The 27,800-nt window shown below is 42.6% G+C and overlaps 1 protein-coding gene across 1 annotated transcript in view; it reads right to left on the bottom strand.

Moving 5' to 3' along the window:
• Nucleotides 1-27,800, bottom strand: part of LOC128649596 (SMC5-SMC6 complex localization factor protein 2) — a 284,779-nt gene that overhangs the window by 202,476 nt on the left and 54,503 nt on the right. The window contains exon 5 of the mRNA XM_053702952.1: nucleotides 847-954. Within this exon, the coding sequence (XP_053558927.1) occupies nucleotides 847-954 (108 nt within the window). The remainder of the gene's footprint in view (nucleotides 1-846; nucleotides 955-27,800) is intronic.

The following is a 27,800-nucleotide window of genomic DNA, read 5'->3' as shown; positions in this document are numbered from 1 at the left end:
ATTGTGACGTTTGGACTATTATTGAAAATGTAAAAACTATTAGATGCTTCAGTAATGAGTAAGCTAGTTGAACGTACTCCTTCCACATTCTATTTGCTTGTACGCATTAGTAGAATATTTTACCATAACCATAAGTGTCTTTATTGAGAAGATTAGATAAACATGTTAGACTTTGCTAGTCCCCCCCCACCCCCACACGGGATACCGGGTCTAACCTGAGGAAACGGCCAAGAGCTTACGGCCTAGAAACGCGTTGTTTAGCTCAAATAAATACATGTTTTTATCATACTCGGATGTATAAGTATTCTATTTGCTTAGAAGAGTGAACCATATCTTTATCGTTGGTATTATACTCTCAGCACTGGTTCTCAATCAGCTGCAGCGCATACGGTGCAATCAGGCATTCGGCCCTCTGCCAGAACTGTTCCGACAGCCACACACTGATTGAAGGAGTTTCCTTTCCCGTTGTGGAGAGCCAGCAGCCGGTCCTGTTGCCATCAAGATGTCGTTCTTCCAGCGTACTGACTGCTGTTAAAGGTCAGCCTTTCTTTTTGTTTTCACCTTCTAGATCAACCCTCTACAGCTTATATTGCAGTGGGTCAGAGGTGAATGATGGTCACATATAGTCTAAATAAATCATTTACACTCACATACCAGCAGGGACTGGAAGCCAAAGAAAGTTTTTTTTTTTTATAAACCTAGCTACAGAAATATTTGTTTTTATGGAAGCAGTCGGTCACGGAATAAACTACTAGTAGCAAGCAGTTTATTTTCTTTTAATAGCCGTTTAAAACAAATTGCATAAATGTGTAATTTAGTTTAGCATTTAGTAATAAATGTTTTTACCTATGGTTTTCTGAAAGGTCTTCTTCAGTATTATTTTCTTTCTCTGAGCAGAATATGGCCATTCCTTGTTCAATATCTTCTTGCAGCTTCTTTTCCATTTCATTTATCCTATTAAATGCAATAATAAAAACAAATATTACTTTTGTCCAGTGAAATGTCAAGACCAAAAGGAAGGCAAACAATATATAAAAAATAAAGTTTTTACTGTAATTTTTTTGACCGGACAAAGGTTAATAACTTGTTAATAACAGCCCCCCAGATCTGACTGTTTTTAAAGTCTTAAATTGCTGAAAAATCCTAATGCAAATGACCTTTTCTTAAAACCATTCATATAGCCTTTAATGGTAATAACAGCAAAGCATAAATAACCAAAGTGTAAAACATGCAAGTCTTCTCCATATTAATAAATCTATTCAGAAGAGGTTTAATATACAGGTGGCCCTTGTTTTACAACGGTTCAATTTACACCGTTTCAGAATAACAACCTTTATTTTCCAGTCATGTGACTGCTATTGAAAAGCATTGAGAAGCAGTGCATTTATTAAAATAGCCATTAGGTGGAGCAGTCCGCTTGTGTTGCAGCAAAGCCAAGCAAGCTGAAATTAATCAGTTTAACCAGACCCTGAAAATAATCAGATTTCAAAGGAACAAGATCTTCCTGTCTATAACTCAGTCCAGATTGGAATGCATAGAAAGAAATGTTTGCAGAAAAATGCAAGTGAAGTCTGTGTTGTGTGATTATTTTATTAGGTTTATAATGCTGTTTAGCAAATGTTTTTGTTAATTTAGCTTAGTTTAATTATATATTTTGTGTTGTGTAATTATTTTTATTAGGTTTATAATGCTGTCTAGCATTTAAAGTCTTCATTTCAAAGCTTTAGAAATAATGTATTAGATATTACTTATGACAATTTTGAGACGGGCCTGGAACCTATCTCCCTCACTTCCCATTGACTTACATTATAAACTGGGTTTCAATTTACAACGGTTTCGATTTACAACCATTCCTTCAGGAACCTAACCCCGGCGTAAACTGAGGGCTACCTGTACTTTAACCACAATATTGGCCTGGCCGCTGCATCCTAACAACTTTACTTTGTTCATGGAGTTTGCAGATAAAGAAGAAAAACAATTACCACATGTGCAGCTACATATGTATATACTGTATATATATATATATATATATATATATATACACAGAGCAGTAGGGTAATAACAGGTAGTGTGAACAAATATCAAACGGGGTAACTTGTGTCCTCCCCTATTTGCCGGCGTTGGTGAAACCAGCGATTCGCCTTCCTCTCTCGCTGTCTGGGCTCTCCCTCACACCCTCATAACAGAACACATAGTCAGACCGATAGACAGCAGATCCAAGCAGGAAAAAAGTAATTGTGGAGGACGCCAAAACTCCATATAAATAAAAGTAAGCTTTATTCGAGTAGAGATACAACATGTATATCATGAGCACAGCACACAGGAAGACTCAGCGCTAAAAGCTGACGCGTTGCACGCCCACACGGCGTTTCATCAGAGCTGATATGCGCGCTTAGAGGACTTGTTTTACTACTGGAGACTTAGGAACCTCAGCCTCCAGGGATAGAAGGTGCTCGCTGATTCGATCCTTGAGAAACCTAGAGGTTAACCCAACATACTGCATTTTGCAAATGTTGCAAGTTATGAGATAAACCACATATGAGGAGTTAGTGTTAATACGTTCATATATCCTGTATCTCTCTCCTGTCCGAGTGGATACAAACAAATCTCTACTCTTCACATAACTGCAACTTTTGCAAGGGTTAACACCACATTTATAGAACCCTTTCTTTAAAGATAGCCAATTTTCCTTTTGATATATCCTCCCCAAAATTCTTCATTATAATATCTCCAATTGTTTTACACATCTTTTTAATAATAGCACATATATCCCTATATTGTCTGCTATGAGTTGTAATAAAATGAATACTATCCTGCTTGAAACTTCTTTTTTTATTAGTATAATTTCTTCCTTCCTTCAATAAACATTCCCTATCTAATTTTGCAACATCAGTCGAGATCTTTTTAAGTATTTTCAAGTCATACTCTCTATCTCCTAGTCTTTTCGTAAGTAACTCTGCATGTTGCCAGTATTTTACCTGAGTTGTGCAGTTTCTCCTCAGCCTTATGTATTGTCCCTTAGGGATCCCCTTCTTTAGGTGATCAGGGTGAGAAGAATCTTCCGTCAGGATAGTATTTCCTGATATTTCTTTCCTATAAACTTCCGTAATTAAGAGGTTATTTTCATGGCTGAGTTTGACAACTAAATATGGAATAAAACAATCTGAGGAACTGTATGTAAATCTCAAATTCCCTCTATCATCATTTAGATGCCTCACAAAATTCTCAAGATCATTTTCATCTCTTTGCCATGGTCTACAGACAATCGTGAAAGAAGAAACCTTCCCCTTGGAAGAGAATTTTTGAACTCCAGTTGATACCCCTAGGACACAATTTATAGTGTCTCTAGGGATCCTGAACATAACTTATCCAAGCCTGGACAAAGAGAGAAAGTCTGCCCCCTACTGGATCCGGTCCCCGATCGGGGGCCGCCTCTTCATGCTGTCTTGGGAGCAGCAGCAGGCTTCTTGGGTTGTTTACCCTTATTCCACGCCTGGCTGGGTCTCCAGGTGGACTTGGCTTGTGCAAAGTTCCCTTCCTGCTAAGCTGAAGAGGAAGAAGGGATTCCCTTTGTTTAGATGTCTTATCCTGAGGGATGAGGTGGCCCTTACCTCCCGTAATGTCAGAAATGATCTCTTTCAATTCAGGCCCGCATAGGGTTTTTCCTTTGAAAGGAATTATCAAAATCTTGGATTTAGAAGACACATCCGCAGACCAAGACTTCAACCATAAGGCTCTGCGTGCTAAAATGGAAAAACCTGCATTCTTAGCCGCCAACTTGGCGATCAGGAAAGCAGCATCCGTAACAAAAGAATTGGCCAGTTTAAGGGCCTTAATTCTAGCCATTATTTCTTTCAAAGGAGTCTCAGACCTCTAGGGCGTCAAACCAAAAGGCAGCCGCAATTGTGACTGGTACAATGCAAGCCGTCGGTTGCAATAGAAACCCTTGATGAACAAATAGCTTTTTTAGAAGACCATACAACTTTTTACCCATAGGGTCTTTGAAGGCACAACTGTCCTCAATAGGGATAGTCGTACGCTTAGCCAGGGTAGAAATGGCTCCCTCCACCTTAGGAATTGTTTGCCAAGAGTCCCGGACAGTGGCAGGTAAAGGGTACATTTTCTTAAAAATCTTGGTGAGAAAATTGCGGTTTATCCTGAGTCTCCTCAGTCTGAGGATAATCATCAGTATCATTATCTAATAAAATTTGCTCTTTACACTGTAATGCCCTATTAATACATGAGGGACAAAGTTTAACAGGGGGTTCCACAATAGCATTTAAACACAGAAGGCATGTATGTTGTTCATCATCTATTATGATAAATTGAAACAAAAAACAAACAAACAAGTTTATCTAATTCTACTGAGTATATAAAAAATTAGCTCACAAACTTATTATATAGTGGGTACTGTATCTTTAAAAGAAAAAAACACTGCACCGCACAATTTTATAGTTGCTGTATGCGGTTATTGCACTAACAATCTGGTATAATTCAGAAAATAACTTCATCACCTCGCCGCAGCTCTGCTGCGTCTCCTACCTGCTCCCGCGACCAGACTAAGCAGACACAACTCAGTGCACCTAAGTTACTTGTATGTATCCCCCAAGCCGACTTAGGAGCCGAGATGAAAAGATGCCATCCGGAACCGCCACAGTAACAGCGCTATCAAAGCGTGCAAAGAAGTAAGCCCCACCCTTCGTGGGCGTAAACCTCAACCACCATGCGGCCGTGTACCGGAACGTATCACAAACCAAATTTGCACATGAATTGTCCCTAGCGTCAGACAGCCCAAGGAGTACTTTCCTCAAAGTAAACCCCACACAGTATGTCCCAGTGCTTCAAGGCCCAAAATTAATGCCAGAGTGCCTGGATATAAAAAAGTCCCCACACATTATCTCCCAGTGCCCTTAGTGTCTGGAAAATAAATATAACGTTTCTTGTGCCCATATCCCAGCGCTTCTGGATTAGCAAACTGCCAGAGTGTCTGTATCATTCTACTATCTGATAAAGGGATACCTCAATTTTAACCCCCAACAGCATAGTATCAGTACAGTTAATCTGAGATATTCTTGTGCCCAGAATAAAACACTGCACCTACCTCCATGCTGAGGAACAGCATGACAACATCACAGTATCAAGAGGTCCACTCTTCCTCCTGAGGTCCTGTGAACGAAACAGGTTATGCTTAGTTAGCATTCTCTAAGACCATACACATAGAAGCAGCAGAAGCGTGGGAGGCGCAGTGAAGATAAAACTCCACTGGTTCCCATAGCCTAAAAGGCTAACACTCTAAACGCTAACACAGGCAAAGAGAATGACTGGGGTGGGAGGGAAGGGAGGAGCTATATATGCAGCTCTCCTGCTGACCAGGAGGCGATATCCCATAAGTAAGGATGAAATCCGTGAACTCGTCATATCTTGTAAAAGAAAGAACGTTTTATTTCTGTCATGCAGAAACAATCCAATAACAACAGAAATACTGCTGCAACTAGACATCGCTATGTATATCAAAAGCAAAGTCTTTGCAAGGAACCGCAGAGCACTGCCTGTGGCCATAAATTATTTTGGACACTATATCTAGAATATTGTGGCATGGATTGACCGGTGTCACCAGACCCCTAACAGCCACCACTTTAGAAGGAGTATTTACAATAAAATTTAACACAGGAAAATATGTTACTGTCTCTTTAAATTTTAAAAAAGGATAACATTATTCCTTTATATTAACTGCAGAAAATAGTAAAAAAAAATAGTAGCTGTAGCCAGGTTCGAACTTACAACATTTGGGATGGGAGGCAGTGTACCTGTCCACTGGGCCACAGGACCCCCATACTTTTGTTAAATAAACTTGCAAGGTATCAATACCCCTCAGTAGGAAACTGCTAATGTACCTCTCTGAGCAGTATGTTCCCTAAACCGGAAAAACATAGGCTACAGTCTAATTATGCCTATAACATGTCAAAAACATAATTTATGCTTACCTGATAAATTTATTTCTCTTGTAGTGTAGTCAGTCCACGGGTCATCCATTACTTATGGAATATATCTCTTCCTAACAGGAAGCTGCAAGAGGATCACCCAAAGCAGAGCTGCTATATAGCTCCTCCCCTCACATATCATATTCAGTCATTCGACCAAAGCAGACGAGAAAGGAGAAACCATAGGGTGCAGTGGTGACTGGAGTTTAATTAAAATTTAGATCTGCCTTAAAGACAGGGCGGGCCGTGGACTGACTACACTACAAGAGAAATACATTTATCAGGTAAGCATAAATTATGTTTTCTCTTGTTAAGTGTAGTCAGTCCACGGGTCATACATTACTTATGGAATACCAATACCAAAGCTAAAGTACACGGATGAAGGGAGGGACAAGGCAGGAACATTAAACAGAAGGAACCACTGCCTGAAGTACCTTTCTCCCAAAAATAGCCTCCGAAGAAGCAAAAGCGTCAAATTTGTAAAATTTTGAAAAAGTGTGAAGTGAAGACCAAGTTGCAGCCTTGCAAATCTGTTCAACAGAGGCCTCATTTTTAAAGGCCCAGGTGGAAGCCACAGCTCTAGTAGAATGAGTTGTAATCCTTTCAGGAGGCTGCTGTCCAACAGTCTCATAGGCTAAACGTATTATGCTACGAAGCCAAAAAGAGAGAGAGGTAGCCGAAGCCTTTTGACCTCTTCTCTGTCCAGAGTAAACGACAAACAGGGAAGAAGTTTGACGAAAATCTTTAGTTGCCTGCAAATAGAACTTCAGGGCACGGACTACGTCCAGATTATGCAAAAGTCGTTCCTTCTTTGAAGAAGGGTTAGGACACAGTGATGGAACAACAATCTCTTGGATTGATATTCCTGTTAGTAACTACCTTAGGTAAGAACCCAGGTTTAGTACGCAGAACTACCTTGTCTGAATGAAAAATCAGATAAGGAGAATCACAATGTAAGGCAGATAACTCAGAGACTCTTCTAGCCGAGGAAATAGCCATCAAAAACAGACCCTTCCAGGATAACAGCTTGATATCAATTGAATGAAGGGGTTCAAATGGAACGCCTTGAAGAACGTTAAGAACTAAGTTTAAGCTCCACGGCGGAACAACAGTCTTAAACACAGGCTTAATCCTAGCTAAAGCCTGACAAAAAGCCTGAACGTCTGGAACTTCAGCCAGACATTTGTGTAGAAGAATAGACAGAGCAGAAATCTGTCCCTTTAACGAACTAGCAGATAAGCCCTTTTCTAAACCCTCTTGTAGAAAGGACAATATCCTAGGAATCCTAACCTTACTCCATGAGTAACTCTTGTATTCGCACCAATATAAATATTTACGCCATATCTTATGGTACATTTTTCTGGTAACAGGCTTCCTAGCCTGTATTAAGGTATCAATAACCGACTCCGAGAAGCCACGCTTTGATAGAATCAAGCGTTCAATCTCCATGCAGTCAGCCTCAGAGAAATTAGATTTGGATGGTTGAAAGGACCCTGAATTAGAAGGTCCTGTCTCAGAGGCAGAGACCGCGGTGGACAGGACGACATGTCCACTAGGTCTGCATACCAGGTCCTCAGGCGCTATCAGAATCACCGAAGCTCTCTCCTGTTTGATCTTGGCAATCAAACGAGGAAGCATCGGGAATGGTGGAAACACATAAGCCATGTTGAAGACCCAAGGGGCTGTCAAAGCATCTATCAGCACCGCTCCCGGGTCCCTGGACCTGGATCCGTAACAAGGAAGCTTGGCGTTCTGGCGAGACGCCATGAGATCCAGATCAGGTTTGCCCCAACGATGAATCAGTTGAGCAAAGACCTCCGGATGAAGTTCCCACTCCCCCGGATGAAAAGTCTGGCGACTTAGAAAATCCGCCTCCCAGTTCTCCACGCCTGGGATGTAAATCGCTGACAGGTGGCAAGAGTGAGACTCTGCCCAGCGAATTATCTTTGAGACTTCCAACATCGCTAGGGAACTTCTGGTTCCCCCTTGATGGTTGATGTAAGCCACAGTCGTGATGTTGTCCGACTGAAATCTGATGAACCTCAGAGTTGCTAACTGAGGCCAAGCTAGGAGAGCATTGAATATTGCTCTTAATTCCAGAATATTTATTGGGAGGAGTTTCTCCTCCTGAGTCCATAATCCCTGAGCCTTCAGGGAGTTCCAGACTGCGCCCCAGCCTAGAAGGCTGGCGTCTGTTGTTACAATCGTCCAATCTGGCCTGCGAAAGGTCATCCCCTTGGACAGATGTGGCCGAGAAAGCCACCATAGAAGAGAATCTCTGGTCTCTTGATCCAGATTTAGTAGGGGGGACAAATCTGAGTAATCCCCGTTCCACTGACTTAGCATGCACAATTGCAGCGGTCTGAGATGCAGGCGCGCATATGGTACTATGTCCATTGCCGCTACCATTAAGCCGATTACTTCCATGCACTGAGCTACTGACGGGTGTGGAATGGAATGGACACGGCAAGCATTTAGAAGTTTTGATAACCTGGCCTCTGTCAGGTAAATTTTCATCTCTACAGAATCTATAAGAGTCCCTAGAAAGGGAACCCTTGTAAGTGGTAATAGAGAACTCTTTTCCACGTTCACCTTCCACCCATGCGACCTCAGAAATGCCAGAACTATCTCTGTATGAGACTTGGCAGTTTGAAAACTTGACGCTTGTATCAGAATGTCGTCTAGGTACGGAGTCACCGCTATGCCTCGCGGTCTTAGTACCGCCAGAAGTGAGCCCAGAACTTTTGTAAAGATTCTTGGAGCCGTAGCTAATCTGAAGGGAAGAGCTACAAACTGGTAATGCCTGTCTAGGAAAGCAAATCTTAGGTACCGATAATGATCCTTGTGAATCGGTATGTGAAGGTAGGCATCCTTTAAGTCCACTGTGGTCATGTACTGACCCTCTTGGATCATGGGAAGGATGGTTCGAATAGTTTCCATTTTGAATGATGGAACTCTTAGGAATTTGTTTAGGATTTTTAAGTCCAAGATTGGTCTGAAGGTTCCCTCTTTCTTGGGAACCACAAATAGATTTGAATAGAATCCTTGCCCGTGTTCCGTCCGCGGAACTGGGTGGATCACCCCCAATAGTAAGAGGTCTTGTGCACAGCGTAGAAACGCCTCTTTCTTTATTTGGTTTGCTGATAACCTTGAAAGATGAAATCTCCCTCGTGGAGGAGAAGTTTTGAAGTCCAGGAGATATCCCTGAGATATGATCTCCAACGCCCAGGGATCCTGGGCATCTCTTGCCCAAGCCTGGGCGAAGAGAGAAAGTCTGCCCCCCACTAGATCCGTTTCCGGATAGGGGGCCCTCTCTTCATGCTGTCTTAGGGGCAGCAGCAGGTTTCTTGGCCTGCTTGCCCTTGTTCCAGGACTGGTTAACTTTCCAGCCCTGCCTGTAACGAGCAACAGCTCCTTCCTGTTTTGGAGCGGAGGAAGTTGATGCTGCTCCTGCCTTGAAGTTACGAAAGGCACGAAAATTAGACTGTTTGGCCTTTGATTTGGCCCTGTCCTGAGGTAGAGCATGGCCCTTACCTCCCGTAATGTCAGCTATAATTTCTTTCAAGCCGGGCCCGAATAAGGTCTGCCCTTTGAAAGGAATATTAAGCAATTTAGATTTAGAAGTCACGTCAGCTGACCAGGATTTAAGCCATAGCGCTCTGCGCGCTTGGATGGCGAATCCGGAGTTCTTAGCCGTAAGTTTGGTTAAATGTACGACGGCATCAGAAACAAATGCGTTAGCTAGCTTAAGTGCTTTAAGCTTGTTCATAATTTCAACCAATGGAGCTGTGCAAATGGCCTCTTCCAGAGACTCAAACCAGAATGCCGCCGCAGCAGTGACAGGCGCAATGCATGCAAGGGGCTGTAAGATAAAACCTTGTTGAACAAACATTTTCTTAAGGTAACCCTCTAATTTCTTATCCATTGGATCTGAAAAGGCACAACTATCCTCCACCGGGATAGTGGTACGCTTAGCTAAAGTAGAAACTGCTCCCTCCACCTTAGGGACCGTCTGCCATAAGTCTCGTGTGGTGGGGTCAATAGGAAACATTTTCCTAAATATGGGAGGAGGGGAAAAAGGCACACCAGGTCTATCCCACTCCTTGCTAATAATCTCTGTAAGCCTTTTAGGTATAGGAAACACGTCAGTACACACCGGTACCGCATAGTATCTATCCAACCTACATAATTTTTCTGGAATTGCAACCGTGTTACAATCATTCAGAGCCGCTAATACCTCCCCTAGCAATATGCGGAGGTTCTCAAGCTTAAATTTAAAATTAGAAATCTCTGAATCCAGTCTCCCTGGATCAGATCAGTCACCCACAGAATGAAGCTCTCCGTCTTCATGTTCTGCAAATTGTGACGCAGTATCTGACATGGCTCTCACCTCATCCGCGCGCTCTGTCCTTAACTCAGAGCTATCGCGCTTGCCTCTTAATTCTGGCAATTTAGATAATACTTCTGTCATAACAGTAGCCATGTCTTGCAAAGTGATTTGTAAGGGCCTCCCTGATGTACTTGGCGCCACAAAATCACGCACCTCCTGAGCGGGAAGCGAAGGTACTGACACGTGAGGAGAGTTAGTCGGCATAACTTCCCCCTCGTTGTCTGGTGATAATTTCTTTACATGTAAAGATTGACTTTTATTTAAAGTAACATCAATGCAATTAGTACACAAATTTCTATTGGGCTCCACATTGGCCTTTAAACATAGTGAACAAAGAGATTCATCTGTGTCAGACATGTTTAAACAGACTAGCAATGAGACTAGCAAGCTTGGAAATACTTTTCTAAATAAATTTACAAGCAATATAAAAAACACTACTGTGCCTTTAAGAAGCACAAAAAGCTGTCAGTTGAAATAACAAAGAACCAAAATAGTTATAGCAACCAATTTTTCACAGTAAATGTATTAAGTTAGCAAAGGATTGCACCCACCAGCAAATGGATGATTAACCCCTTAATACCCAAAAACGGATAACAATTTAATAATTAACGTTTTTATCACAGTCAAAACACACTGTCACAGGTCTGCTGTAACTGATTACCTCCCTCAAAATGAATTTTGAAGACCCCTGAGCTCTCTAGAGACGATCTGGATCATGGAGGATGAAGTAGACAGATTGTGACTGAATTTTTACTGCGCAAAAAAGCGCTAAAATAGGCCCCTCCCACTCATATTACAACAGTGGGGAAGCTCAGATCACTGTTTCTATGCAGAAAACAAAGATGGCCATGTGGTAAAAATCATGCCCCAATAAGTTTTATCACCAAGTACCTCACAAAAAACGATTAACATGCCAGTAAACGTTTTAAACATACATTTGAAAAGTTATGAATTGTTATTAATAAGCCTGCTACCAGTCGCTTTTACTGCAGTTAAGGCTCATACATTATTTCAGTATTAACAGTATTTTCAGAGTCAATTCCATTCATAGCCTAATACCAGTCGCTATCACTGCATTTAAGGCTGAACTTACTTTACATTGGTATCAGCAGTATTTTCTCAATTCCATTCCTCAGAAAAATAATTTACTGCACATACCTCATTTGCAGGGGGGCCCTGCATGCTATTCCCCTTTTCTGAAGTTACCTCACTCCTCAGATGAGAACAGCCAGTGGATCTTAGTTACGTCTGCTAAGATCATAGAAAACGCAGGCAGATTCTTCTTCTAATGCTGCCTGAGAACAAACAGCACACTCCGGTGCCATTTAAAATAACAAACTTTTGATTGTAGAAATAAACTAAGTTAAAAAACACCACAGACCTCTCACAGCGACCTATCTTTAGTTAGGCTGCAAGAGAATGACTGAATATGACATGTGAGGGGAGGAGCTATATAGCAGCTCTGCTTTGGGTGATCCTCTTGCAGCTTCCTGTTAGGAAGAGATATATTCCATAAGTAATGGATGACCCGTGGACTGACTACACTTAACAAGAGAAACATATCCCTGTGGACCCAACATATACTGATCCACATAGAAAAAGGGAAACAGGGCGCGATACACTTCCAACCCCTCGTGTGTGTTGACTTAACAGATCTCCATCGGCATGTAGAACTATTGAACCGCCGGGAGATGTAATAAGAGTGCCATGTAAATGGCGTCCCTAAGAACCGCCCATCGTGGACATTGCCCCAACAGTTATCTCCCGGGCGGTATTGTATATTTAATAAACCGCCGGGAGATAAAAAAGGCGCGCAACGAAAATGGTGTCTCTCAAGGACCGCCCTTCGTGGGCGTACACAGACGTAACCATACAGTCAGCTCCTGGTCTGCATGTCTTCAGTAACCGCCGGGAGATTTGAGATAGTGAAGTACCTTTCTTAGGACTAACTGATACAAACAGTGAAACCAAAACACTCAATTACCCCAGCATAGGGAAAACAGAATTTATGCTTACCTGATAAATTACTTTCTCCAACGGTGTGTCCGGTCCACGGCGTCATCCTTACTTGTGGGAATATCTCTTCCCCAACAGGAAATGGCAAAGAGTCCCAGCAAAGCTGGCCATATAGTCCATCCTAGGCTCCGCCCACCCCAGTCATTCGACCGACGGACAGGAGGAAAAATATAGGAGAAACCATATGGTACCGTGGTGACTGTAGTTAGAGAAAATAATTCATCAGACCTGATTAAAAAACCAGGGTGGTCCGTGGACCGGACACACCGTTGGAGAAAGTAATTTATCAGGTAAGCATAAATTCTGTTTTCTCCAACATTGGTGTGTCCGGTCCACGGCGTCATCCTTACTTGTGGGAACCAATACCAAAGCTTTAGGACACGGATGAAGGGAGGGAGCAAATCAGGTCACCTAAACGGAAGGCACCACGGCTTGCAAAACCTTTCTCCCAAAAATAGCCTCCGAAGAAGCAAAAGTATCAAATTTGTAAAATTTGGCAAAAGTGTGCAGTGAACACCAAGTCGCTGCCTTACATATCTGGTCAACAGAAGCCTCGTTCTTGAAGGCCCATGTGGAAGCCACAGCCCTAGTGGAGTGAGCTGTGATTCTTTCAGGAGGCTGCCGTCCGGCAGTCTCATAAGCCAATCGGATGATGCTTTTAAGCCAAAAGGAAAGAGAGGTAGAAGTCGCTTTTTGACCTCTCCTTTTACCAGAATAGACAACAAACAAAGAAGATGTTTGTCTGAAATCTTTTGTAGCCTCTAAATAGAATTTTAGAGCACGGACTACGTCCAAATTGTGTAACAAACGTTCCTTCTTTGAAACTGGATTCGGTCATAAAGAAGGTACAACTATCTCCTGGTTAATATTCTTGTTAGAAACAACCTTTGGAAGAAAACCAGGCTTAGTACGCAAAACCACCTTATCTGCATGGAACACCAGATAGGGCGGAGAACACTGCAGAGCAGATAACTCTGAAACTCTTCTAGCAGAAGAAATAGCAACCAAAAACAAAACTTTCCAAGATAATAACTTAATATCTATGGAATGTAAAGGTTCAAACGGAACCCCTTGAAGAACTGAAAGAACTAGATTTAGACTCCAGGGAGGAGTCAAAGGTCTGTAAACAGGCTTGATCCTAACCAGAGCCTGAACAAATGCTTGAACATCTGGCACAGCTGCCAGTCTTTTGTGTAGTAAGACAGATAAAGCAGAGATCTGTCCCTTTAGAGAACTTGCAGATAATCCTTTCTCCAAACCTTCTTGTAGAAAGGAGAGAATCTTAGGAATTTTTATCTTATTCCATGGGAATCCTTTGGATTCACACCAACAGATATATCTTTTCCATATTTTATGGTAAATCTTTCTAGTTACTGGTTTTCTGGCCTGAACCAGAGTATCTATCACAGAATCTGAAAACCCACGCTTTGATAGAATCAAGCGTTCAATCTCCAAGCCGTCAGCTGGAGGGAGACCAGATTTGGATGTTCGAATGGACCCTGAACAAGAAGGTCCTGTCTCAAAGGTAGCTTCCATGGTGGAACCGATGACATATTCACCAGGTCTGCATACCAAGTCCTGCGTGGCCACGCAGGAGCTATCAAGATCACAGAGGCCCTCTCCTGTTTGATCCTGGCTACCAGCCTGGGAATGAGAGGAAACGGTGGAAATACATAAGCTAGGTTGAAGGTCCAAGGTGCTACTAGTGCATCTACTAGAGTCGCCTTGGGATCCCTGGATCTGGACCCGTAGCAAGGAACCTTGAAGTTCTGACGAGACGCCATCAGATCCATGTCTGGAATGCCCCATAATTGAGTTAGTTGGGCAAAGATCTCCGGGTGGAGTTCCCACTCCCCCGGATGGAATGTCTGACGACTCAGATAATCCGCTTCCCAGTTTTCCACACCTGGGATGTGGATCGCAGAAAGGTGGCAGGAGTGATCCTCCGCCCATTGAATTATTTTGGTCACTTCTTTCATCGCCAGGGAACTCCTTGTTCCCCCCTGATGATTGATATACGCAACGGTCGTCATGTTGTCTGATTGGAATCTTATGAATCTGGCCTTTGCTAGCTGAGGCCAAGCCCTGAGAGCATTGAAGATCGCTCTTAGTTCCAGAATGTTTATCGGGAGAAGAGACTCTTCCCGAGACCACAGTCCCTGAGCTTTCAGGGATTCCCAGACCACGCCCCAGCCCACTAGACTGGCGTCGGTCGTGACAATGACCCACTCTGGTCTGTGGAAGCTCATTCCCTGAGATAGATGGTCCAGGGTCAGCCACCAACGGAGTGAATCTCTGGTCTTCTGATCTACTTGAATCATTGGAGACAAGTCTGTATAGTCCCCATTCCACTGTTTGAGCATGCACAGTTGTAATAATCTTAGATGATTTCGTGCAAAAGGAACTATGTCCATTGCTGCAACCATCAACCCTACTACTTCCATGCACTGCGCTATGGAAGGACGTGGAACAGAATGAAGAACTTGACAAGTGCTTAGAAGTTTTGACTTTCTGACCTCTGTCAGAAAAATCCTCATTTCTAAGGAATCTATTATTGTTCCCAAGAAGGGAACTCTTGTTGACGGAGACAGAGAACTTTTTTCTATGTTCACCTTCCATCCGTGTGATCTGAGAAAGGCCAGAACGATGTCTGTATGAGCCTTTGCTTATGACAGGGACGACGCTTGTATTAGAATGTCGTCCAAGTAAGGTACTACTGCAATGCCCCTCGGTCTTAGAACCGCTAGAAGGGACCCTAGTACCTTTGTGAAAATCCTTGGAGCAGTGGCCAACCCGAATGGGAGGGCCACAAACTGGTAATGTTTGTCCAGAAAGGCGAACCTTAGGAACTGATGATGTTCTTTGTGGATAGGAATATGTAGGTACGCATCCTTTAGATCCATGGTAGTCATAAATTGACCTTCCTGGATAGTGGGTAGAATCGTTCGAATGGTTTCCATCTTGAACGATGGTACCCTGAGAAATTTGTTTAGGATCTTCAAGTCCAAAATTGGTCTGAAAGTTCCCTCTTTTTTGGGAACTACGAACAGATTTGAATAAAATCCCATTCCTTGTCCCTTTATTGGAACTGGGTGTATCACTCCCATCTTTAACAGGTCTTCTACACAATGTAAGAACGCCTGTCTCTTTATTTGGTTTAAGGATAAGTGAGACATGTGGAACCTTCCCCTTGGGGGTAGTTCCCTGAATTCCAGAAGATAACCCTGAGAAACTATTTCTAGTGCCCAGGGATCCTGAACATCTCTTGCCCAAGCCTGAGCAAAGAGAGAGAGTCTGCCCCCTACTAGATCCGGTCCCGGATCGGGGGCTACTCCTTCATGCTGTTTTGTTAGCAGCAACAGGCTTCTTGGCCTGCTTACCCTTGTTACAGCCTTGCATCGGTTTCCAGGCTGGTTTGGGTTGTGAGGCATTACCCTCTTGCTTAGAGGATGCAGAATTAGAGGCCGGTCCGTTCCTGAAATTGCGAAAGGAACGAAAATTGGACTTATTCTTGGCCTTGAAAGGCCTATCTTGTGGAAGGGTGTGGCCCTTTCCCCCAGTGATGTCTGAGATAATCTCTTTCAATTCTGGTCCAAATAGAGTTTTACCTTTGAAAGGGATGTTAAGCAATTTTGTCTTGGATGACACATCCGCTGACCAAGACTTTAGCCAAAGCGCTCTGCGCGCCACGATTGCAAACCCTGAATTTTTCGCCGCTAATCTAGCTAATTGCAAAGCGGCATCTAAAATAAAAGAGTTAGCCAACTTAAGTGCGTGAACTCTGTCCATAACCTCCTCATATGGAGTCTCTCTACTGAGCGACTTTTCTAGTTCCTCGAACCAGAACCACGCTGCTGTAGTGACAGGAACAATGCACGAAATGGGTTGTAGAAGGTAGCCTTGCTGTACAAAAATCTTTTTAAGCAAACCCTCCAATTTTTATCCATAGGATCTTTGAAAGCACAACTATCCTCGATAGGAATAGTAGTGCGCTTGTTTAGAGTAGAAACTGCCCCCTCGACCTTAGGGACTATCTGCCATAAGTCCTTTCTGGGGTCGACCATAGGAAATAATTTCTTAAATATAGGGGGGGGGGAACAAAAGGTATGCCGGGCTTTTCCCACTCCTTATTCACTATGTCCGCCACCCGCTTGGGTATAGGGAAAGCGTCGGGGTGCACCGGAACCTCTAGGAACTTGTCCATCTTGCATAATTTCTCTGGAATGACCAAGTTGTCACAATCATCCAGAGTAGATAACACCTCCTTAAGCAGTGCGTGGAGATGTTCTAATTTAAATTTAAATGTCACAACATCAGGTTCAGCTTGTTGAGAAATTTTTCCTGAATCTGAAATTTCCCCATCTGACAAAACCTCCCTAATGGCCACTTCAGATTGGTGTGAGGGTATGACAGAACAATTATCATCTGCGCCCTCCTGCTCTTCAGTGTTTAAAACAGAGCAATCGCGCTTTCGCTGATATGTAGGCATTTTGGATAAAATATTTGCTATGGAGTTATCTATTACAGCCGTCAATTGTTGCATGGTAATAAGCATTGGCGCGCTAGATGTACTAGGGGCCTCCTGGATGGGCAAAACTGGTGTAGACACAGTAGGAGATGATGTAGTATCATGTTTACTCCCCTCATCTGAGGAATCATCTTGGGCAATTTCATTATCTGTGGCAGTACTGTCCTTACTTTGTTTGGACGCTATGGCACAATTATCACACAAATTTAAATGGGGAGACACATTGGCTTTCATACATATAGAACATAGCTTATCCGAAGGCAGAGACATGTTAAACAGGCTTAAACTTGTCAATAAAGCACAAAAAACGTTTTAAAACAAAACCGTTACTGTCTCTTTAAATTTTAAACAGAAAACACTTTATTACTGAATATGTGAAAAAGTATGAAGGAATTGTTCAAAAATTACCAAAATTTCACCACAGTGTCTTAAAGCATTAAGAGTATTGCACACCAATTTTCAGAGCTTTAACCCTTAAAATAACGGAACCGGAGCCGTTTACAAATTTAACCCCTATACAGTCCCAGCTATAGCCTTTGCTGTGACCTAACCAAGCCCAGAGGGGAATACGATACCAAGTGACGCCTTCTAGAAACTTTTCCAGCTACTTTCAGATCCTCACACATGCATCTGCATGTCTTGCTCTCGAAAAACAACTGTGCAGTAATGGCGCGAAAATGAGGCTCAGCCTACAACTGGGAAGGCCCTCCCTGACTGGAAAAGGTGTCTAACACAGTGCCTGCCGTTAAAAAACGTTCCCCAAGTTTATAAATGTGAATTATCAGCATAAACATGTATAAAATGCCCAAATAAAGCAATCGATTTAGCCCATAAAAGTGTCTACCAGTTTTATAGCCCATATTAAGCCCTTTATTCTGTTTGCTTGACTAAGAAAATGGCTTACCGGTCCCCATGAAATGACAGCCTTCCAGCATTACATGGTCTTGTTAGAAATATGGCTAGTCATACCTTAAGCAGAAAAGTCTGCTGTTTCCCCCAACTGAAGTTACTTCATCTCAACAGTCCTATGTGGAAACAGCAATCGATTTTAGTTACTGTCTGCTAAAATCATCTTCCTCTCACAAACAGAAATCTTCATCCTTTTCTGTTTCAGAGTAAATAGTACGTACCAGCACTATTTTAAAATAACAAACACTTGATAGAAGAATAAAAAACTACATTTAAACACCAAAAAACTCTTAACCATCTCCGTGGAGATGTTGCCTGTGCAACGGCAAAGAGAATGACTGGGGTGGGCGGAGTCTAGGAGGGACTATATGGCCAGCTTTGCTGGGACTCTTTGCCATTTCCTGTTGGGGAAGAGATATTCCCACAAGTAAGGATGACGCCGTGGACCGGACACACCAATGTTGGAGAAATAGCCGTACAGACATCTCCCGGTCGGCATGCTTTCTTATGTAACCGCCGGGAGATGCGATAGATGATTGTATTTGAATCCATGATCTTCTATAACGTCAGGTCTTGCACTTTAATAGCAATGTGCCCTATGCTTGTAAGCAAGTTAGTAGCTACAGTGCCCCTGACACCATCCATATAATGCACAGATAAAGACAGACGTTACAGTCTCTTTCCATAAAGTGTGCAAACATACCCGCCTAGGAAAATACCAACACAGTCACTTCCCGGACGGCATGTTGTTTAATGCAACCACCGGGAGAACGTTACTGTCTCCTTTGAGGTCTCCTTAAAGAGCCTAAGCTCAAACGTGGCCATGTTATGTTACTGTCTCTTTGGTACAATATAAATGTAAAGTACACAGATGGTACATGTGCTGTCTCTCATACCTAGTTCTTCTCTGTCCATGCCCAGAAATAAAAAAAGGAAATTTATGCTTACCTGATAAATGTATTTCTTTTACGATATGACGAGTCCACGGATTTCATCCTTACTTATGGGATATCGCCTCCTGGTCAGCAGGAGGAGACAAAGAGCACCACAGCAGAGCTGTATATATAGCTCCTCCCTTCCCTCCCACTCCAGTCATTCAACTGAAGTTAGGAAGAGAAAGGAAAAGCCAAGGTGCAGAGGTGACTAAAGTTTAACAAAAATAAAGACCTGTCTTAGAAAATGACAGGGTGGGCCGTGGACTCGTCATATCGTAAAAGAAATAAATTTATCAGGTAAGCATAAATTTCCTTTTCTTTTACAAGATATAACGAGTCCACGGATTTCATCCTTACTTAAGGGATACAATACCAAAGCTATAGGACACGGATGAAAGGGAGGGACAAGACAGGAACCTAAACGGAAGGCACCACTGCTTGAAGAACCTTTTTCCCAAAAACAGCCTCAGACGAGGCAAAAGTATCAAATTTGGAAAATTTGGAAAAAGTGTGAAGAGACGACCAAGTTGCAGCCTTGCAAATCTGTTCAACAGAAGCATCATTTTTAAATGCCCATGAGGAAGCCACAGCACTAGTGGAATGAGCCGTAATTCTTTCAGGAGGCTGCTGTCCAGCAGTCTCATATGCAAAACGGATGATACTCTTCATCCAAAAGGAAAGAGAGGTAGCTGTAGCTTTCTGGCCCCTACGTTTTCCAGAAAAAACAACAAATAATGAAGATGATTGACGGAAATCCTGCAAGTAAAACTTCAGGGCACGGACCACGTCCAAGTTATGTAACAGACGCTCCTTCTTAGAAGGAGGATTAGGACACAATGAAGGAACAATAATTTCCTGATTAATATTTTTGTTGGAAACAACCTTAGGAAGAAAACCAGTTTTAGTACGTAACACTACCTTATCGGAATGAAAAATAAGGTAAGGAGAAACACATTGTAATGACGAAAGCTCAGAAACTCTGCGAGCAGAATAAATAGCAACCAAAAATAAAACTTTCCAAGATAACTAATATCTATGGAATGCATAGGTTCAAACGGAACCCCTTGAAGAACCTTAAGAACTAAATCAAACTCCAAGGAGGAGCAATAGGTCTAAACACAGGCCTGATTCTAGTCAGAGCCTGACAAAAGGATTGAACATCCGGAATATCTGCCAGACGTTTGTGTAGCAAAATAGATAAAGCAGAAATCTGTCCCCTTAAGGAACTTGCTGATAACCCTTTCTCCAATCCTTCTTGGAGAAAAGATAAAATCCTAGGAATCCTAATCTTACTCCATGAGTAGCCCTTGGATTCGCACCAATAAAGATATTTACACCATATCTTATGGTAAATCTTTCTGTAACAGGTTTACGTGCCTGGATCAAGGTATCAATGACCGAATCAGAGAACCCTTGCTTAGATAAAATCAAGCGTTCAATCTCCAAGCAGTCAGCTGCAGAGAAATTAGATTCGGATGATGGAACGGTCCCTGAATGAGAAGGTCCTGCCTCAATGGAAGCTTCCACTGTGGCACAGAGGACATGTCCACCAGATCGGCATACCAAGCCCTGCGAGGCCACGCAGGAGCGATGAGAATCACCGAAGCCCTCTCCTGTTTGATCCGAGCAATCACCCGGGGAAGGAAAGCAAACGGTGTAAACACATAAGCTAGGTTGAACGACCAAGGCACTGCCAAGGCATCTATCAGTTCGGCCTGAGGATCCCTGGACCTGGATCCGTATCTCGGGAGCTTGGCATTCTGACGAGATAAAAAGATATAGAGTGTGGTGTACACAGGCGTATACCAGACTCATAGGGGGCGCTTACTGGTAGCTAGAACACCAAAACAAAAAAACAAAGAAGCATAAAATAATTGTAAATAGTAAAACACTGTGGAAAAGTGTCTATACAAACAATCTAGAAAAGTAGTCCAAATTAAAGAAGGCAGCTCTCTGTCATAGGACGGTCCTCCTGGTGTGTCGTAGTCTAAGGGAAGAAAGGAACAGAGGCGTCAAACATGGCCTAGTATCGCCAAGACACATAGATACAGAACCAACAAGAAGAAATATACTCACAAGTGAGGCGCACCCAAATGGTGCTATTGTAGCAGACTGGAACTGAAGCAGTGGTCCAGCTCACTGATCCCCGCCAGCTCAACTCCAGATCCAAAGACACCTTGCAAAGGCCTGTTGGTTAAAGCCTGGAGGGACAAGAGGAACACACAAACATAGCCCAGTAGCGTTTGGACCAAGGAGATATAAGACTGTAAAGTTGCACTTACAAGAAGCAGAGCACCTCCAGGTGCAATATCAGCAGTACTGGGACCTCTCAGCCGCCCAGTGGACTGTGTGCTCCCAAAGGCAGGATAGTAAGCGTCCCAAATATAAATTCCAAAAATGAGCTAGAAAGAATATGTATCCAGCAAAAGCAAAAACTGGATGGCAGCAAGTGTATATTTAAAAGACTTTATTAAAAACAAGCAACGGGTTTCTCAGCCGCATGATGGCTGTTTCCTCAGGCTATAAAACAAGATTTAAACACACTTGCTATATAACAGGAAATGGGGAGTGAGCTTTGCTCTGATAGGGCAGAAATGGTAACCTCTATATACAAAAAACTCACAGGTAATATAAAACATTTGCAAATAATTTGATACAGTGCAACTTTACAGTCTTATATCCCCTTGGTCCAAACGCTACTGGGCTATGTTTGTGTGTTCCTCTTGTCTCTCCAAGCTTTAACCAACAGACCTTTGCAAAGTGTCTTTGGATCTGGAGTTGAGCTGGCGGGGATCAGTGAGCTGGACCACTGCTTCAGTCCCAGTCTGCTACAATAGCACCATTTGGGTGCGCCTCACTTGTGAGTATATTTCTTCTTGTTGGTTCTGTATCTATGTGTCTTGGCGATACTAGGCCATGTTTGGCGCCTCTGTTCCTTTCTTCCCTTATTCTGACGAGATGCCATAAGATCCAGCTCCGGTCTGCCCCATTTGAGAATCAGGGTGGCAAAGACCTCCGGATAGAGTTCCCATTCCCCCGGATGAAATGTCTGTCTGCTCAAAAAGTCCGCTTCCCAGTTGTCCACTCCTGGGATGTAGATCGCTGACAGATAACAAGAGTGAGCCTCCGGTCAACCGGATTATCTTGGATACTTCTCTCATCGCTAAGGAACTCCTTGTTCCTCCCTGATGATTGATGTAAGCCACAGTCGTGATATTGTCCGACTGAAATCGGATGAATTTGGCCGAAGCCAACTGAAGCCAAGCCTGAAGCACATTGAAGATTGCTCTCAACTCCAGAATATTGATTGGAAGTAGAGACTCCAACCGAGTCCACACACCCTGAGCCTTCAGGGAATTCCAGACTGCACCCCATCCTCATAGACTGTTGTCCGTTGTCACTATCACCCATGAGGGTCTGCGGAAGCACGTCCCTTGGGACAGATGATCCGGCGACAACCACCAAAGAAGAGAGTGCCTTGTCTCCTGATCCAGATCTATCTGAGGAGACAAATTTGCATAATTTCCATTCCACTGTCTGAGCATGCTCAGTTGTAGAGGTCTGAGATGAAAACGAGCAAACGGAATGATGTCCATTGCCGCCACCATCAATCCAATTACCTCCATGCACTGAGCCACTGATGGCCGAGGATTGGACTGAAGGGATCGGCATGTATTAAGAATCTTTAACCTTTATTATTTCCGTCAAAATGATTTTCATGGATACAGAGTCTATTAGAGTTCCCAGGAAAGGAACCCTTGTCTGTGGAATCAGTGAACTCTTCTCTAGATTCACCTTCCACCCGTGAGTCCTTAGAAAGGATAGAACAATGTCGGTATGAGACTTTGTCAGCTGATAAGACGACGCCTGGATCAGAATATCGTCCAGGTAAGGCGTCACTGCAATGCCCCGCGGCCTGAGAACCGCCAGCAGAGACCCTAGAACCTTCATGAAGATCCTGGGTGCCGTGGCCAGCCCGAAAGGAAGAGCCACAAACTGAAAATGCTTGTCCAGAAAGGCAAACCTCAGGAACTGGTGATGATCTCTGTTTAAGTCCACGGTGGTCATATATTGACCCTCCTGGATCAATGGAAGAATTGTCCGAATAGTCTCCATTTTGAAGGGTGGAACTCTGAGAAACTTGTTTAGACTCTTGAGATCTAAAATGGGTCGGAACGTTCCCTCTTTTTTGGGGACCACAAAAAAATTTGAGTAAAACCCCTGCCCCTGTTCCTGTATTGGAACAGGACAAATTACTCCCATAGTGGAGAGGTCTTTTACACAATGTAAGAACGCCTCTCTTTTTATCTGGTCTACAGACAATCGTGAAAGAAGAAACCTTCCCCTTGGGAAGGAATTTTTGAACTCCAACTGATACCCTTGAGACACGATTTCTAGTGTCCAAGGATCCTGAACGTCTCTTATCCAAGCCTGGACAAAGAGAGAAAGCCTGCCCCCTACTAGATCCGGTCCCGGATCGGATGCCGCCCCTTCATGCTGTCTTGGGAGCAGCAGCAGGCTTCTTGGGTTGTTTACCCTTGTTCCAAGCCTGGTTGGGTCTCCAGATGGCTTTAGCTTGAGAAAAGTTCCCTTCCTGTTTAGCAGTAGAGGAAGGGGGGACTCCTTTGAAATTACAAAAGGAACGAAAATTACTCTGCACGCTAAAATGGAAAATCCTGAATTCTTAGCCACTAATTTTGCGATCTGAAAGGTGGCATCCATAATAAAAGAATTAGCCAGCTTAAGGGCCTTAATTCTATCCATTATTTCTTCTAAAGAAGTCTCAGTCTTCAGAGACTCTTCTAGGGCGTCAAACGAAAAGGCAGCCGCAGTTGTGACTGTTACAATGCAGGCCGTCGATTGTAATAGAAACCCCTGATGAACATATAGCTTTTTTAGAAGACCTTCCAACTTTTTATCCATGGGGTCTTTGAAAGCACAACTGTCCTCAATAGGGATAGTCGTACGCTTAGCCAGGGTAGAGATAGCTCCCTCCACCTTAAGAATCGTTTGCCAAGAGTCCCGAATGGTGTTAGCTACCGGGTACATCTTCTTAAAAATAGGGGAAGGGGAGAACGGGATACCCGGTCTTTCCCATTCCCGTGTAACAATTTCCGAAATTCTCTTAGGAACCGGAAAAACATTGGAATAAGAAGGGACCTCTAAGTATTTGTCCATCTTACATAATTTCTCTGGTGGTACCGCAATAGAGTCACAGTCGTCCAGAGTCATGAAAACCTCTCGCAGCAAAAGGCGTAGGTGTTCAAGTTTAACTCTGAAGGACATGACGTCCAAATATGTCGGGGGTAATGCACTTCCTGAGTCAGACAGTTCCCCCTCAGACAGGGCCTCCCTACCCCCCCAATTTAGAGCCCTGGGAAGGTATATCGGAAATAGCCATTAAAGCATCAGAAGTCGCAGGGACCACATGGGCCTCTGTCCTACTGCGTTTGCCTTGTAAAATTGGCAACTTAGATAAAACATCTGTAAGAGTGGATGACATAACTGCAGCCATATCCTGCAGAGTGAAAGAAGCAGACGCCATTAAAGAACAAGGGGTCGCCTGAGTGAGCGGTAATGGCTGTGATGCTTGGGGAGAAAGCTGCGGCATATTCTGAACCTCTTCAGCAGAATCCTGAGCAGCATCCGCTATAGACAAACTCTTATTAAAGAAAATGTGAATTCTGAACTGTAAAGTCCTTTCCGTACAAGAAGGACAAAAAGTAACAGGGGCTCCACATTTGCATTTAAACATAATGAACATGTGACGCTCTGAAGATCCATAATCTTATTTTCACAAGAACGATTATGGTACTAAAAGTATATTCTCCAAAAAGCAAAAGTACAGCTTGGTCTCTTTTAATTTTGTATATGTATACCCTGTTTGAACTAAACCAAGGCAATAAATCATATGTACACTAAATAATAGAAAAAGTACTGTGTGAAAAAAATGAGAAGTAAACTCTAGCCACCAGTGCACCTTGTCACAGCACCACTGCGGCGCCTACCTGCCCCCACGACACTGACACAGATAATAAAAAACTCCCTGACGCTTCTGACCGCCTGCTTTAAAGTATAACCATGCGGTCCAAACAAGCGCCCTGGAGTTAACGTCCTCAGTCGAACTCCGTCAAAGGCAAGTGTGCAGCTTCTAAATGCATCCGGTCTGAAGCGCGCAAACTAAGCCCCGCCCCTCATGGGCGGCAATCAGAGAAAAAGCCCGCCGCACAGAAAGTATGGCCGCGCATTTAAAAATACATTCAAAATATCGATCGCTTGATCGGTAGTGCCCCAAGGCAATATTAAAATACATTGACCCCAGCAAACAAATACAGTCATCACGGAGTCTTGCAACTCCAAATCATCCCCAGCGTCATGAAAACAGCCTCTAATGAGTGCAGTAACAGGAGCCTGTACTAATTTTGTAAGCCCCACTATGCGACTTTGTACATAATCAAACGGCAAACCCCAAACATCAGAATTCAGTTTGACATACAGTAAATATCAAATACAGCCCACATTCTGAGCTAAAGAATCTTTCCCAGAATCTAACAGCTGCACGTACCTGAAAGCTGGGCGACAGCTTAATCAGTCCCACAACCAAGAGGTCCTGCAGTTCCCTCCTGTAGAGCTGTGGAGACATACAGGGTCTTAGTTACCACATGATAAGACCATTATCTGAAGGGCAGCACACATTATGGGAGGCACAGTGAGAACAGAATCCCTCCAGTTCCCATTGCTTTGAAGTCACCAGATGTTTCTCTTTTGTGTAACTGAAGAGACTGATCTGGTCTAGGCTACACCCTAGCAAAGTAGCACACTTAGGCACTACAGAGAAAATAATAAACTCTTGATTGAAGAATCTAAACTAACACCTCACTTTACCTCTTCCTATCACTAACACAGGCAAAGAGAATGACTGGAGTGGGAGGGAAGGGAGGAGCTATATATACAGCTTTGCTGTGGTGCTCTTTGCCTCCTCCTGCTGACCAGGAGGCGATATCCCATAAGTAAGGGTGAAATCTGTGGACCTGTCATATCTTGTTAAAGAAATGGCACTTACCTCACAATCTGCCGACAGCAAAGGCAGCTTCCAGGCGTGTGAAGTCCTACTGCTAACATAGACCTGAGGATGACAAGGAAAATACTGAGTAATATCCCTCAGATTTTTTCCCCCGGATAGGGCAGCAACAGTAGATGGGAGGCGCAGTGAGAATAATGTCCCACAAGTTCCCTTTGCTTTAAAGCCACCAAATGCTCTCCTGTAGAGACTGATCTGGTCTAGGCTACACCCCAGAACAAAGCAGAACTCATCAGCACTACTTTTAAAATAATAAACTCTTGATTGAAGAATCTATAACTAACGCCTCACTTTACCTCTTCCTATCACTAACACAGGCAAAGAGAATGACTGGAGTGGGAGGGAAGGGAGGAGCTATATATGCAGCTCTGCTGTGGTGCTCTTTGCCTCCTCCTGCTGACCAGGAGGCGATATCCCACAAGGATGAAATCCGTGGACTTATCGTATCTTTAAAAAGAAATATATATATATATATATATATATATATATATACACACACAGTAAATATATATATTGGTAAAAGAAAGACTTGCACTCACTGGAACCTTTCAAAAAAAATCTTTACTGTGATGTGATGTTTTGGGGATAATGTATCCCCTTCCTCAGACAACAACTGATACAAAGTGAAATACATAAATAAGCATTTTTCATAAACAGGCTATCTGAGCCTATATTATTAATAAGTGATAGTGACCTATAATATTAATAATATAGCCTCAGATAGCCTGTTCATGAAAAATGCTAATGTTCACTGCACTATTGTTGATAATGTGACGTAGTGGTCACCATAGTAACCGTTTTGGCTTTTTTTTTTTGTCTAATTAGGGGGTGGGGTTATGCTTTGTTTGCTTATATATGTATTTCCCTTTGTATCACTTGTTGTCTGAGGAAGGGGATACATTATCCCCGAAACATCACATCTCAGTAAAGATTATTTTTTTAAAGGTCCCAGTGAGTGCAAGTCTTTCTTTTACCAATATTGATTTCTACTAGCACCCTGGCAGTTGACCCGGAAGTGAGAGTGTACATCTCTGCTATCATATATATATATATATATATATATATATATATATATATATATATAGTATCAAATTGTATCCCAATGCTGAACAAATAATCAACTGATAACCAGTGTATATGACCAATATTACATTATGTGTGTTTAAGAATCATATGTTTTAAAATGACCAGTATGATACGAATATATATATGCCTTATGTACAAATAAGTGTCTAAATTAAATCATAAGGATTTAATTTTTAAACTGGTTCCAGTTAGTTTAACAAAAATATTATAGGAATATATATATATATATATATATATATATATATATATATGTGTGTATGTATATATACTATATATATATATATATATATTGTTTGTGTATGTATGAATATATGTAGATGTAGGGATATGCATGTATATATACACAGATAAATGAAATATATGGAGATTGATGTATATATAGATTATCTCCCTATGTTAAAGCCCATGTACATATATTTTTAATATGACAATGCCTGAATGATAAACCATAAAGACATGAATACTGATTTCAATATATTTGGTAAATGTATGAAGTCTAGCTCAGAAATCAGATAAATGAATATGTGTATATCTGTGTGTGGTATATGAAAAATTAATTCTAAGAAGGATAAAATGTAAGAATTAGTTTACTTTTATAGCACCAATTTACAGCACCATCTTGTGGTGAATTAGTGAAAGTACAGCCAACTATACTTAGAATTGAGAGGATTACTCCCAGGGGCTAATTAGTATTCCGCCAATCAAAGCATTACAGATCCTCACACATCTGTGAATGGCTGTTGGAGATTGAGGCGGAGTTTTAGTTCAGGATAAATTGGAGCACTGAGCACTGAAAGAAGGCTGTTTTTTGTATGAAAAAGTCAGGGCGAGGTGCTGTCCGATTGTCCTCTGAACAGAATTTTAAATCCTGGTC

Source organism: Bombina bombina, chromosome 2 (genome assembly GCF_027579735.1).
Source record: "Bombina bombina isolate aBomBom1 chromosome 2, aBomBom1.pri, whole genome shotgun sequence".
NCBI lineage: Eukaryota > Metazoa > Chordata > Amphibia > Anura > Bombinatoridae > Bombina > Bombina bombina.
The sequence above is the reverse complement of the archived record's forward strand: the minus strand, read 5'-3'. Positions and strand labels throughout refer to the sequence as shown.